The 14456-nt window shown below is 40.2% G+C and overlaps 1 protein-coding gene across 1 annotated transcript in view; it reads left to right on the top strand.

The window, feature by feature from the left end:
- Positions 1-604: 604 nt before the first annotated feature.
- LOC144673086 (scavenger receptor cysteine-rich type 1 protein M130-like) overlaps positions 605-14456 on the top strand; it is a 44333-nt gene continuing 30481 nt past the window's right edge. Inside the window, exons 1-2 of the mRNA XM_078535084.1 lie at positions 605-875; positions 9056-9116. Of these exons, the coding sequence (XP_078391210.1) occupies positions 605-875; positions 9056-9116 (332 nt within the window). The remainder of the gene's footprint in view (positions 876-9055; positions 9117-14456) is intronic.

Here is a 14456-nt window from a genome sequence, read left to right as displayed (position 1 = left end):
GCATGTGCCTTCATTATGGAGGATGCAAGTAACATCCCAGAAGTTTCTGTAAATCAGAGAATAGGACGGATGGAGCAACTCATGAAAATTGCAATGAGCAGGGTTGTTGCTCTGACGAAATCTTTAGAGCTGCAGTCTGACAGCGCCCGGGTCTTGATGTAATTTACATGAGTGCAGTTAAATAAGTGGCTAGTGACATCATGGGTGTATTGATTTTATTTGCTCAACATGTCCGTCATACGGGAAGGTTTCAGTAGATATATAAACAGCGAATTTAAGTTACTTATACCAATGAGAGTCATGTCGCGGAAGGTACAGGAAGCAGAGTACTATTGGGCAGTTAAGTTAACAGAGGGAAACTGTTAGAAACTATTACTGAAGATTTTATGGCAGGGCACTTGGGAAAAATCAAGAAAATCAGGCAGAGTCAGCATGCTTTTGTGCATGGGAAAACTTGTTTAACCAAATTATTGGACTATTTTGTAGAAGTAACATGTGCTGTGGATAAGTGGAAAAGGCGAATGTACTGCATTGTGGTAGAGGAAGTAATTATGAAAACGAACAGAACGTTATCGGTTATTGTTAGAAGAACTGGATACTAATGATGGGAGCTTATGCTTCACCTCCTCAGGACACGAGTGAGACAAAACTGGGGAATTATGTACAGTATCGGCCTCCTTATTTAAAGAAAGATGGAAATGCCTTAGAAACAGTTAAGAGAAGGTTTAATAGACTAATGACAGAAATGGGCTGGCTGTCTTCTGGGGAGCGATTCGACAGTGTTTGCTTGTATCCATTGGAATTTAGAAGAGCAAGAGATGACTTGATTGCGACGCTTAAGATCCTGAGCGGTCACCACAGGGTGGATTTGCAGAGTATGTTTCCTCTTGAGAGAGCATCTGGAACTAAGAGTCACTGTTTAAAATTTAGGGATCCACCTCTTATAGATCGTGATGTGAGAACATGTTTTTTTTTTCCACAGAGAGTAGTGAGAATTGAATTCGTCTTCCTCAAAAGGCATTGGAATCAGTGACATATGAGTATGTATTTAAGGCAGAGGCATAGGATGTTAAATAGTTTTAAAACAAGTGGGTGAAAGGTACGATAGGAAGGCAGATGTTATTTCAGATCAGCCATGTTCTTAAAGAATGATGGTGCAAGAACGAGGGGCAGAGTGGTCTACTCCTGCTCAATTTCGCATTCTTTTTGTTATTGTTCGTTACTATGTCCGCATGTTAATTATCATAAAAAGGGAATACCGGGATAGTTGCAGAAACTTGTAATTAAATAAGCAGCATCATCCTCTGCAGGAATTCTATAAGGGACAATGTCAACGATACATTTACCTTGATACACTTAACACTAAACATTTATAACAAACATGAAACTTACTCCAATTGACACATTTTAAATTGTCTTAAATATAGAACATTTCCACGGAGTGGAGAGATCAGTAAGCTAAATTAACGATTTCAGAATAAAGCCTGCTTCATTCTCTCAATTGGCACAAGTCTACACCGACAGAGCCTCCCATTAGCCAATGGTCACTGGTGTCAGGTATTTCAACTCTGGTCAGTGCTAAAACTCATTTCAAATCTGCACTGACATATCATCTAAGTAAGGCATGGCCACTGGGGTCAGGAGCTCAACTTGGTTTCGCAACAAACACTCTGTGAAATTGACACTGGCAAATCAATTCTGCATACATACCGACGACGGATTCCTAAACTGTTTGCAAGGTTGCACGGTAGTGCACGAAATTTTATCATGTTATAGTATAGTCTCGCTTTAACGTATAAATCTTTACATGTTGTTCAATCAAGGGCCGGCCCATAATTTTATTGATGGTGCTGATTTATGTTTGGCTTCAGCCTGTTTGCAAAAGGTCAAGTATTGAAAACTCTTTCAATTTCTGTTTTTCTGCCAATTGATTGTTTGAGTCACAATGTGAGCTTTGCTTAAATGTCTTTCTTGATCTTGAAACAGCTAAAATAATGCATTTGGCAGGAACCTTTGCAGAGAAACGTACATATTGCACCACTAGGAACCGGTGGCTTAGCTTATGAAGGATTTCTAAAGGTGGAAGTGGGCATTATGGTATAAATGTGACCAATGTACATTCTAGTGATCGAAAGAGAAGGAGGAAATTGCTCCATAAAATTCGCTAGCGCAACGGGCAGTGTTCTACAGTAGGGAACCATTATTGTATTCATTATGACGCAAATTATTCAATGTTCATCATTGCTCTGTGAAGGTGAACACCGCACTACTGTTTTCACAAATGCAAATTGCATTCCAATCAACATGATACCTTTGAACTCCACAACACCCTTCAGCGATGATGCACATCGTTTCTCTAATTGCATCATTCGTTTGTGCAGTTTTCGCCATTGGAATAGTTAGCGAATTTTAAATCTGGACCTTGATTTTTTTTTTACAATTTCCGTTCACAATGTATCTGGTTAACAATATTAGGAGTTACGGGTCACAAAGTGTCAGGACAACCATGGATTGCTGAACTTGTTTGATAAATGATGTAACTACTGTAGTTCCCTTGAATCGTGATTGTGTCTCTAGATTGTTTAAATCTGTTATTATTGACAACTTCGTGACAATTTAACTCTTTCTCCCTGTCCGTGAGAACATCAGCTCTATATCTGTTAGTTGACAGGGTCCCTGAAGTGTAGAGGAGGTTTGAGTAGCATTTCAGAACATCATTATGGAAGAATATAAACTCGTACAATCAAATTACATGCACCGTTTTTAGGAATTGATATATCTGGGTGTCTGGGAGTTGACTTCTTCCTTAACGGTTGCTGGTTGTGTTCTTGGTAAGGCTTGATATCCAATTGTGTACTCTAAGGTCAACTTTTTAATGAAATACCGCCTCGTTACTGCCATTTTCCCTGTAATGAGACACTGAGCGTCGATCTGACAGTGCAGCGTCCCCATCCGTTTCCATGAAGCCATAACACCCTGAGTTACATGTCGTGTGGACATGTGGTTCCTTGGGGGCGCTGTTCTAATAACAATGAATGAGAATGTTCAACAATTGTTTTACAATACCCTGGGTAACTGTCAGCCTATACATGTTGATATGTCTATTCTTGGTTTGTGGAGGGCTGTTCGTTTGTTTGTCGATATGTACAATTAGTTCACGTATTTCACAAAATTTGAAGGCAGTTCTGGAGTGAGTGTAGAAGCCCTTATGAATGTCAAAGGGATTTCAGGAGATCAGAATTCAGTCATTATTTAATTTATTTGTTAAATGTAGCATTTGTTACGCAATGCACTCCAGGCAGATTTGGAAGATTGATTTTTATAGGCCGGGGGTTATGATGGGCAGGCAGGGCGGTGGTGCTGAGTCCACAGTCAGATTATCCATGCTTATTTTGAATGGTGGAAGGAAACAGAAGGACCGAATGGGCCTTTATTTACTTATAATAATAATGGGGTTCCGAGCTAGTTACAATGCTTGCAGGGGTATTCCCAGAATTCACATTCATGGAGGGTTATGAGAATATGCAGCAGCTGTAACATGAGTAGCACGGATTCCATGCTTCAAATCCTTGATTCTAAAATGATTATTCGTAGCCAAATATATCCTGTTCAAATTTCCAGGATGTCCGTTTGTAAGTGCAAAATATTGATATATGTCACTGTCACTTAGTCCACTCAGATACACGGCAGCAACTCTAATATCTGCCAGCTCCACAATTCTGTGCGAGTATTTAAAGCTGCTGAGGAACCTTCTTGCTGTCTATATTCATGTTCCATGCTCATGTTTGTTGTCTGCAAAGTTGTCAGAGTGAATCAATTTATGTTGAACCAGATACATCAGTGGAAACAGATGACTGCGTGGCAAAGTTTTCAACGGAAAAATTCTGTTTCAATTCATTTTCATCACCGTTGACAATCGATTTAAAGAAATAACTTTGTAAATGTCTATGTCTGCTGAGATTGTTTTCATTCTAAATAGCGTCCGGTAAATGTGCCATCCGATGAATGGCTCTTGATAAAAACTGTAACTTTATAACTGCACCACTTCTGTGTTCGGACATTGATCTTCATTAAATATTCAGACACCTATAATTATCCAGATAAACCTTTAGTCCCCGAGATTTCAGGGTGACGGTAAAATATGACTATTTAGGTTGATTCGAAGCAAGTAACCATCTGACTTATTTTCAAGGTGCATTCTCGTCACTGGATAACAGCAAGTCAAGGTTTTGCATTTACACATATTCAATCTATCTGTTTGCTTTTGATAAAGAACAATATTAATGCTACACTGGCCTAGAAATTAGTGCAGAAATAGTGCCTCATTTTCCATGGCTGAGACCTTAAGACATAGGAGCAGAAATTAGGCCATTCGGGCCATCGTGTCTGCTCCGCCATTCAATCAGGGCTGAGAAGTTTGTCAACCCCATTTTCCCGCCTTCTCCTCGTAACTTTTGATCCAATCTATCTCGGTCTTAAATACACTCAAAGACCTGGCCTCCACAGCCTTCTGAATTCCATAGATTCACCACTCTATGGCTAAAGAATTTTCACCTCATCTCTGTTCTAAAATATCTTCCCTTTACTCTGAGGCTGTGTCCTCGGGTCCTAGTCCCTCCTACTAATGGAAACATCTTCCCCAAGTCCACTCTATCCAGGTCTTTCAGTACTCTAAGATTCAGTTAGATCCCCCCCTCATACTTCTAAACTCCATCGAGTAAAGACAAAGAGTCCTCAAACGTTCCTCATATGTTTAGCCTTTCATTCCTGGGATCATACTCGTGCACCTCCTCTGGACTCTCTCCAGGGCCAGCACATCCTTCTTGAGATATGGGGCCCAAAATTGCTCACAATATTCTAAATGTGGTATGACCAGAACCTTATAAAGCCTCAGCAGCACATCCCTGATTTTATATTCTAGTCCTCTCGAAATAAATGCCAACATTGCATTTGCCTTCCAAACTACCGCGTCAACTTGCATGTTAACCTTAAGAGAATCCTGGACTAGGACTCCTAAGTCCCTTTGCACTCCAGGATTCAGAATTCTCTCCCCATTTAGAAAATAGACTATGCCTCTATTCTTCCTACCAAAGTGCACAACCTCACAATTCCCAACGTAGTATTCCATCCACCACTTATTTGCCCATTCTCCTAACCTGTCCAAATCCTTCTGTAGCCAGCCCACTTCCTCAATACTACCTGTCCCTCCACTTATCTTTGTATCATCTGCAAAGTTAGCCAGGATGCCCTCAGTTCCTTCATCTTGATCAGTAATGCATAAATTGAAACGTTGTTTTCCCAACACTGACCCCTGCGGAACTCTACTAGTCACGGGCCGCCATCCTGAGAAGGACTCCATTATCCCCACTCTCTGCCTCCTGCCAGACAGCCAATCATCTATCTATGCTAGCACCTTGCCTCTAACACCATGGGCTCGTATCTTACAGAGGAGCCTCCTGTGCTGCATCTTGTCAAATGTCTTCTGGATGTCCAAGTAGATAACATCCATTGGCTCTCCTTCGTCTAAACTACTCGTTAAATCCTCAAAAAATTCTAACAGATTTGTCAGGCATGACCTCACCTTGATGAAACCATGCTGACTTTGCCCAATTTTACCATGCATTTCCAAGTATTCTGAAATCTCATCCTTATTAATGAACTCTAAAATCTTACCAACTTCTTCTATTTCACTTCAAAGGTACAGGGAGGATTGTGGTTCCATCTATACATGAATTTACTGATTGATTTGGAATCGGAGACATTGATCCTGACCTGTGGATTTGTTGTGTTATACATTTGGGAAAGTGTGCACAGATTACGGTAACTTGGTACCGTGAATCTCTTTTGTGATCAGGGAAAACATATTTGCAGGCACTAAACTGTCCTGTAGTTTCAGTGAATACATCAACTTGCTCAATAAAAATACTTGTTGTCTTTTTACAGTCTTTATTTATACAGCTCAAATTCAAGATCCGACGGGAAAATTCCAGGCACATTATGTCCACATTGGAGGTGAACTGCAAACATAACACGAGCAGAGAAGCCACCACAACGCCAAGTGCTTCTTGTTAGTCCACAGGACAGCAAAACGCGCAGTGACTGTTGTGAGTCTCTGCAGGCTGCGAGTTGCGTTTAATGCGTTGGGGGACATGAATGCCCCCATCGTTTCCAAGAGCTCGCCTTCTATAAAGCACATCCCTTCCTGTTTAGAGGGAACTCAATTACGTCTCCCCTGGTAGAGATCATTAAATGTGGAATTTAATTTTGTTCCCTGTTTTCGGTAATTCTTTATATTTTTTTATTATTCTCTCCTGAAGTCTCTTCGAGTGATCATGTTTCCTCAACTATTTGGAAAGTTGCCCTATGCAACTACGCAACACATATATGGTGTGCAATGCAGCAGCAATACTGAGTCTACAGTTCAGAATGTCTAAAAGCTCTACAATGGGCACATGCAGCAAATTTATGATTTTAAAATGTGTTGCCTTCTTTGCTGGCTGCATTGATAATGGTAATGGACGTGAAGTACCATGATTCTAATGTTGCATTTGACCGAGACTTCAACCAAGAAGGCGACTTTGATAATCCATTTTAATACAATTTGCCAGTGTTTCTAGAGTTGTTTAATACTTTCTCTGTAGCATGTTATTTCCCGTCCATTGCACCCCGAAATCTTTATGTGTCCTTAGAATCTCTTTTTTAATGGCAGTATGCTATAGATGCTGTGAGACTGAAATATGACCAAAAAACCTTGAAATATTTAGAATTCCAAGCAACAGGTGTAAGGAGAAAAATAATCTTCATCATTCAGCCAAGTGTCCTTTTGTTAAAAATGGTAAATGTTGTGTCGTCATAGTTCCAGTAGGAACAGGCACCTTGAAAGTGGGAAGGGGGAAAATTGTTTAAAGAACTCAAGTAAATCTATATCATACTGAGAACGGCCGAGGTGCCTAAACGGAGGGTATAATCTTTTCCAGCTCCCTTTGTAAGCAGTATTATAGAAAAACAATTTTGACATGATTTATATTTAACTCGGTTCAGAGGTTGGGAAGATGCAACGTGTGAAGGAGGGAAATAAGATTCATTTGTAGAAAATTCAGTTAAAATCCATTGAAATAGTTCCAGGGGCTGAAGAGAGAATGGCGTGGCTGAGGTGGGAGAAAAACATTACATTGGAAACTTACTTGAAGGTGATTGTCACGCTTGAGGACTTCTCAGTAATTTTCAGCAAAACAATGACATAATGTTTGCTTTGTCTCTCGAATGTAAGCAGAAAAATATTGGGGGTAATGAATACTCAACTCTTTCACTTTGGAAGGAGTGAATATGGCTCTTCATATTGAATGAGAGGACATGAATGGAAACCTGCTGCACATCCACCAACTATAGGGGAAGGTGCCATTAAAAGAAGAGTGGGTATCCTTGGTGAAGCAATAATGGACCAGGGACTTTTTAGGCAATGTAACTGTGTAATTAAATAAAATAAATCGAGAGGTAGCTTGGATAGGTTTTATGGTAGCTTTCCATAGAATGTGGCGGAAATGGCAAAGCCTGAGGCCTGAATTTGGAGGTTTTTGGAGTGAATATCGAGGAGCAGTTTCACCATGGAGTAAACAATAATGGAGACGAGCGTCACCTGAACTCTTTGAAATGGAACACGCATTTTTGACGGACGGCAACCATTGAGTCCGTGAGCCCACAATTGAGGAAAAGATAAATCATATCCGAAGCAACCTTTGAAGCTTGCATTGCCAAAATGGAAGTTAGAGAAACAGAGAAGTTGGGAGTTTGGCATAGCATCCTCAAGAGAGGAGGATTGTGGAAAATTTAATCCAGGTAACTGTGTTGATCATATTCTTAGGGTATATTATTCTTGACAGAAATGGGGAAGCTGCTCTCCCCCTCCAGCATCTTTATGTCCCCAAGTGTCTGAGTTCCATGAAGATTTTATTCGTGTTCTAGTGATCTACACTAGATAAATCGTTCCCGCCCCTTCCCTTTCATTACTTCAAATTGACACTTCCAACCTGTCCTCCAACACCCTGAATTTCTGCTCTCCTCTCTATGGGACAATCCCATGCCATCACAGGTGAGAAAAACAAATGTTCCATTGGGGTGAGGCTGTACGGCCGACCTGTCCTTCACAATCTAACAGCTGTAACCAAATAGATTAAATTGTAGGAACCAAAATATTTTGCCAAAATCTCCCAAAAGGTTTTTACTACAAAAAGCTAGTATCAGTGGGCAAAAAAATTGGCTGTTGCGAACAGCAGATTTAAACAGATTTAATTTCAGCTGACATTCACCCTCTTAACTAAGGCTCCAGATAGACTTTTTATACTCGCAGAAATGTTAACTATAATCTATTGATTACCTCTGGAGAAATTTACCATGATAATCATCATATTACCGAATGCTTCATTGCTAGAATGTGTTTGGGATTGGGGTAAGTACAGGGAATTATGTAATAATTATGCAGATGAAATCTAGAACAAATGCATTACGATAATACATTCTCAAATGTTTGCATGGACTCCTTTTGAACTGCTCATTATAAAACAGAGGGTGTAGGTTTCAGTTTGGAATTGTTCAGCTAAGTTCTATCTGTGAATTAATGAGTCTGTGTAATGTTCTATTAATGAGCTTGCGGTTTGTGACTGACACCAAGAAGTGTAATTCACATGTCAACTCACCTAACACAAACACGTGAAACCGAGATTTAAAAGGTGACCGTGCTTTAAACTACTGTATATTACTGTATTCGGACATAAGTGAAAAACAGTCTCTCAAATTGCCAACGTGTCTGAGCTTCAAATAATTATTTCCACGAGAAAAGTGATAACGTTAATATAATGCATGGATTCATTTGCCTTGATTTGTTTCAAGTCTTTGAATGGAGTTGCACGGAATGTGGAATGATAACCAATATTCATTGGATGTGTTTAGTGGAGTTAAGGGCTCCTTTTATTTTAGTACTCGGTAGGGTGAGGGCTGTAGTTGTGACAAAGTCGTTTTTTTTTCTCCATACTGGTCAATCCCGTTGTTCCCTTTGCAGATATTTTACAGGCCAGGAAACAGGTAGCAGGTGTAACGACGGGACGCAGAATGGAACTTAGGTAAAGATTACTTGCTTCCACTTTTTAACCATCTGAAATGAAATTGATCAAAAAGTAAAGGGTGATTATCTTTAGTTCTGCTCTTGGCAGCTGTGCAGCCCAGTGCATGAAACAGTCTTGGACACTTTTAAAATTAACAGTGGAATGCTGAAGCTCTGCTCAGTGAGGACAGGATAGGAGCAGTTACTATCGTGACCACACGATAGAAGCTGCCTTCATGGTGCGAACATAAATGTTCGTGCCTGCCTGAAACGGTAGAATCCTGTTTTGTGAATAGCAATCCAGGTGGTAGTACAGAATGGAGAATGGTTTAAGATTTAAGCACCGCTCCTCTCTGCACCGCCCTTGGGTCAGGAATAAAGTAGATTTTAATGCATTTGACAGCCTTTGTTTCATCACTCTAACCTTGTTCATTTCATTTCCTTACGTGACTAAATTCATGCAGTGTAACAAACATGTGATGAGATTCAATCCCTTCACCTCTAACTAAGACAATGTGATCATTAGTTGTGATCAATAGAGCTTTTCACAATCCAAAATTATATATCATGCGATATTAAATCACTTCTTCCTCGATTGTCTCCATTTTCACGTTTTAAAATTGATGGTCAGCGTTGTCTATAACTCAGCGCAATGAGACTAGGTTGAAGTGCAGTCAGGAACCATTCCTAGACCCTGTTCGGGGATGGGCTGCACAGCGTGGGTCGACAACGTGCATCAGTGTAGAAGTTATTGGGGATTTGATATGAAGCGGAGTGGAATGTTATTCCTCCTGTCAAGTTCGCACATTTTGCATTTCTCCACCCGTCCCCCTAACCACAGCCGCCCACCCACCCACACCAACCCCCCCCCCCCCCCCCCCCCCCCTACACCCTCCTCGTAACAGAGAAAAAAATGCAGTTGAATGGGTGCAGTGAATTCTGGAAAGGCGAGACGAGTAGAAGGCACGGTCCAATTTGGGACAGATGACATAGCTAGAGAATTGACACAGCTCATTATTACAAATTTTCATCAACGAGAAACTGTGAAAACCGGACTTCACAGTTCATTATCTGTAGATTCATCCCAGAGCTGCATGCTGGGAAATACTGAACCAAGAAGATAGTACAGATGAATGCATGGTTCCGCACATGATGGACGAGAAATAGCTTCAGGTGCCTAGGATAATCTCGACAAGAGGGAAGAGACAAGATTAATTTTGATAATCTGTGGATCTTGCCCCCGATCAGGCCTACGACAATGCATTTAAATATTGTTGTGGGCGACAGTCTAAAACGTATGAGTGTGATTGGACACCAGGACCCAGCAAATGAGTGAAGGAGCAGCAACACGAGAAGGAATGGAGAAGTAAGATCAGTAACAACATTTTAACAAATATATTTAAGGCGTGTAGGGTATTATGGAATAGCTGGCTGTCAAGTTAAGGAATTTTCCAGAATCGATTGACAAGTTTGCTACAGAAGGTGCTACATGAGTTGATGATAATGAGAATAAAATAGAATACTTGGGAAATGATGGGAATCGGGCGCCTTTGTCTGCAGTAAACACTGAGCGGATATAGTTGAGATAAATGAAGTTGGAGGCAATATTGTTCAGGAAATAGATGAGAATTCTACAGGATTGCAGAATAGCAGAGCATTGATAGCCTAAATCATTTTGGTCAGATAAACAGAAAGAGCAATGTAAAGTGGTTCGACGTCTTTTAGTGATTATCAAATAACACACAGCAGATTCGCGATTGAATTTATCAGCATACTTTAGTGACATGTGAAATTAAAGGGCAACAATATCGAGCGTTTTCACTTACCATGTACAGGCTGGGGAACATGATAAGAAAAGGCAAAGAGGGCGAAAGATCACTAAATTTTCTCGAATAGAATCTGCTTAATCAATATGTTAGAAGGACAGTGAAGAAGGTTCAAATTTTCGATATAGTTTTGATGAAAGAATTCGCAAAAATGTTCTGTGTTTCAGACGATGGAATGCGGTGGAATAATGCATATATATGTGTGTGTGTGTGTGTATAATAATTATTTTACCAAAATTTCAAGGTTCAAAATAATAATTACGTGATTTTTTATGCAGTTGATGAAGGGAAGATTATAAATCGTCTACATTCAAAGTAGAAACAGTTATGTAACCAGCCAAAATATTTCCATGACGAAGGAACCATAATAAAGTTCAGAAGTTTGAGGAAAATGTTTCAATCTTCTTTGGGAATTGAACTGCTGCTCGAGAAATGAATTAGTGCAAATGTTATGGTGTTGTACATGAAGGGGCAGATGTCAACTCTTGGAATAGCGGACTCATCTTTATAACATCTTTGACATTGGAGAGACCTCATCAAGGAAAAAATAATTCTCACTTGGCGAATGGATTAACAATGTTAACCAGACCATTTGTTAAAGCCAGTCATGTCTGAATAATCTGTGAGTTATCTGCTGAATTAACAGACATTGCTGAGGTAGGGCATGCTGTCGATATGTATGACGTGGGCTTTCAATTTTGTCAAACAAACTCTTTGCAGATTTTCACAGTCAGTCCAAGTGCATTGCATGAAAGAACATTGTTAACTTGCTTGTTTGGTTGACGAAAAGGGAGGCGGATGAAAATAGTCGTAAATGAATTTTCATCCGCCTAGGAAGAGGGTGTTCCGCTTAGGCATCGAGTATAATACTATTCATCTTTTTTTTACACATATGTTTAAAATATTAAGATAAGTTTGGGTACAGAAAGAAACTGGTTACAACACTTTATAATGTTGCAAAATCATGAACATATTAGCAACAGAAATAAGACGGACACAGGCAAAGTGGTAAAGTGGCCAGACGCGTGGCTGCTTGAATTTTTTGTGCTTTTGTGAGACGCAATGCATCATGGGAAACATTCCGTCTTGTGGCATCAAAGTATAAATGTAACTACTTTGAAGGGGGAAATGAACACAATTACGATGATGTGCATGCCCATGATTACTTGAAAGCGGCGTGGAGATTGGGGCAAATGAAACATACTCTGTACTGGTTTGGTAAACATGGGTATTAAATTGAAATCTAATGAATCATTTAATACATTTGTAAATTAATTGCTATTATTCAGGTGGCAGATGGCGCACAGTTTTAGTCACTGTAATGGCGGAAGGATGTGAAGGTCCTGCAGAAGGTACAGAAAAAGTTGTTAGGAAGACACGATGACAACTAAATAACATCATGAAGATAAACCAACAACATTCTGGGGTTGGCCTCACAATGTAGATATTGGGAAGGCGTCCTTCTCGCATGAAGTCCTAGAAATAGGGAGCGATATTCAAAAACATAGGATCTCTCAAACAAGTGGCAGATGAGCAGGAATGTCTTATTTCAGAACGATGTTAGTCTTTGAAAGCTCCTTGCACGGAGGTTGATGGGCATTGAAGTTTTGTCAGTTTGAGAAAGACAATGCATTTGATCCTCAAAGAAGCTGTGTTATTTTGAAGGGTTGTGGCAGAGACATGGATTTCTGGCTCAAATCAGATCAACAATGATCATATTGAACAGCAGAGAAGGCTTGCTGAGGCATATGGCCTCTTCCATTCCCGGAGTATCTTGTGGGCGGGAGAATGTTGTTATGTGGAGAGATTGGTGAAATTGTTTTGTTTTTTTTCCCTGTTGGAGCTGAATAGGTTATGAAATAATCCAACAGCGCTTGTAACACATAATCCTAGAACAATTACAGAACATAAGGAGACCATTCAGCCCATCTTTTCCATGCCATCCCGAGGAAACCAAGGAGCCCATTCTAATCCCACCTTCCTTCACCCGGCCCATATCCCTGCAGTTTACAACACTTTAGGTGCACATCCAGGTGCTTTTTAAAAGCGTTTAAAGTTTCTGCCTCTACCACAGATATGGACAGCGAATTCCAGTCATCCACTAGACGCTGTGTAAAAAAAAATCTTACCCATTTCACCCCTACACCTTCTGCCAATTGTCTTGAATCTATGTCCCCTGGTTTTAGAATTCTCCGTCAAGGGATACAATTTTATCCAGTCCACTCTATCTATTCCCCTTATAACTTTGTACACTTCAATCAAGTTACCTCTCAGCCTTCTTTGTTCTAAGCAAAATAACCCCAACCTATCCAAACTCTCCTTGTAGCTACGCTTTTTAAAATCTGGAAACAATCTTGTAAAACTCCTCTGCACTCTCTCTAAAGCTATTCCAACCTTCCTGTAATGCAGTCACCAGAACTGCATACAATACTCCAGTTGAGGCCTTTCAATTCATACAATTCCAACAATTTATCCTTACTTTTATGTTCTATACCTCTGCCAGTCAAGGAGAGCATTTCATACGGCTTCTATCCAATCTTGTCCGCTTGAAATGCTGCTTTCAGTTACCTATGTACTATTACGCCAAGATCACTACAGTTTAATGTGCACTAATGTTGTTTACATTTTATCATGAATGATTTTCTCTTGAAATCCATGTCCCTCTTCATAAAGCACAAAACCTGTATGCTTTATCATCATACTCTATCAGATTATGTAATTCATGGAAATATAGCAGCCCTCTCTGCCTCGAAACCACATATGTAAACTACTCAGTATTTTCTATATTCTCGCCTCCAGGTACTTACCAAGTTAATCACCTCATACCTTCGTGTCATTGGCCAACTTTGGAATCGTGTGTTTGCAGTCAATTATCTGCCATTACTACATACTAGTAAAAGCAGGCGATTAACGTTGATATGTTAATTGGTTCGCGAGGTGATGGCGGATTGGGAGTTATCGTACCTGGAAAGATTGGTCAGACTTGTGGAGGATCCCATTTAGAATAATGAGAGATGATTTTATTTATACACTTGAAAGGTCCTGATGGAGATTGACATGGTGACGGCTGAATGGATGTTTCGACTCGTGGAACAGTCTAGAACTGGATCGCAGGGCTTAAAAGCTAATGTTCCTCCCACTTCAGTCGCGGGTGAGAAGAATTTTTTCTCAGGTGATCTTGAAACTTTGAATGTCTCTTGCCCAAAGAGGAGTGACAGCAGGGCCAGTGCACATTTTTAACGCGAATGTAGAAGCACACTTGATTAACAAGGGGGTCGAATTTGATCGCGGGTAGGTTAAATATGGGGTTGAGGCCACAAGAATATCAGTCATGATCATATTGAATGGCGGAGCAGGCTCTAATGGCAGAATGACCTACTGTTGCTCCTAGTTAGTGTGTGTGGGGAACAAGTTATTGCTGATGAACGTCTGCTTGCTGCAGTTTCCGTTTGAGAATGCGAGAGGTGGTAGTTCTCTGTGGAAAGAGATTTCTGTGTTTATGATGTTTCTCTGTATGGATGGTGTCTGCGGGG

This window comes from Cetorhinus maximus, unplaced genomic scaffold (genome assembly GCF_964194155.1).
Source record: "Cetorhinus maximus unplaced genomic scaffold, sCetMax3.hap1.1 HAP1_SCAFFOLD_254, whole genome shotgun sequence".
NCBI lineage: Eukaryota > Metazoa > Chordata > Chondrichthyes > Lamniformes > Cetorhinidae > Cetorhinus > Cetorhinus maximus.
Note: the sequence above shows the minus strand (reverse complement) of the source record. Positions and strands in the feature narration are given on the sequence as shown.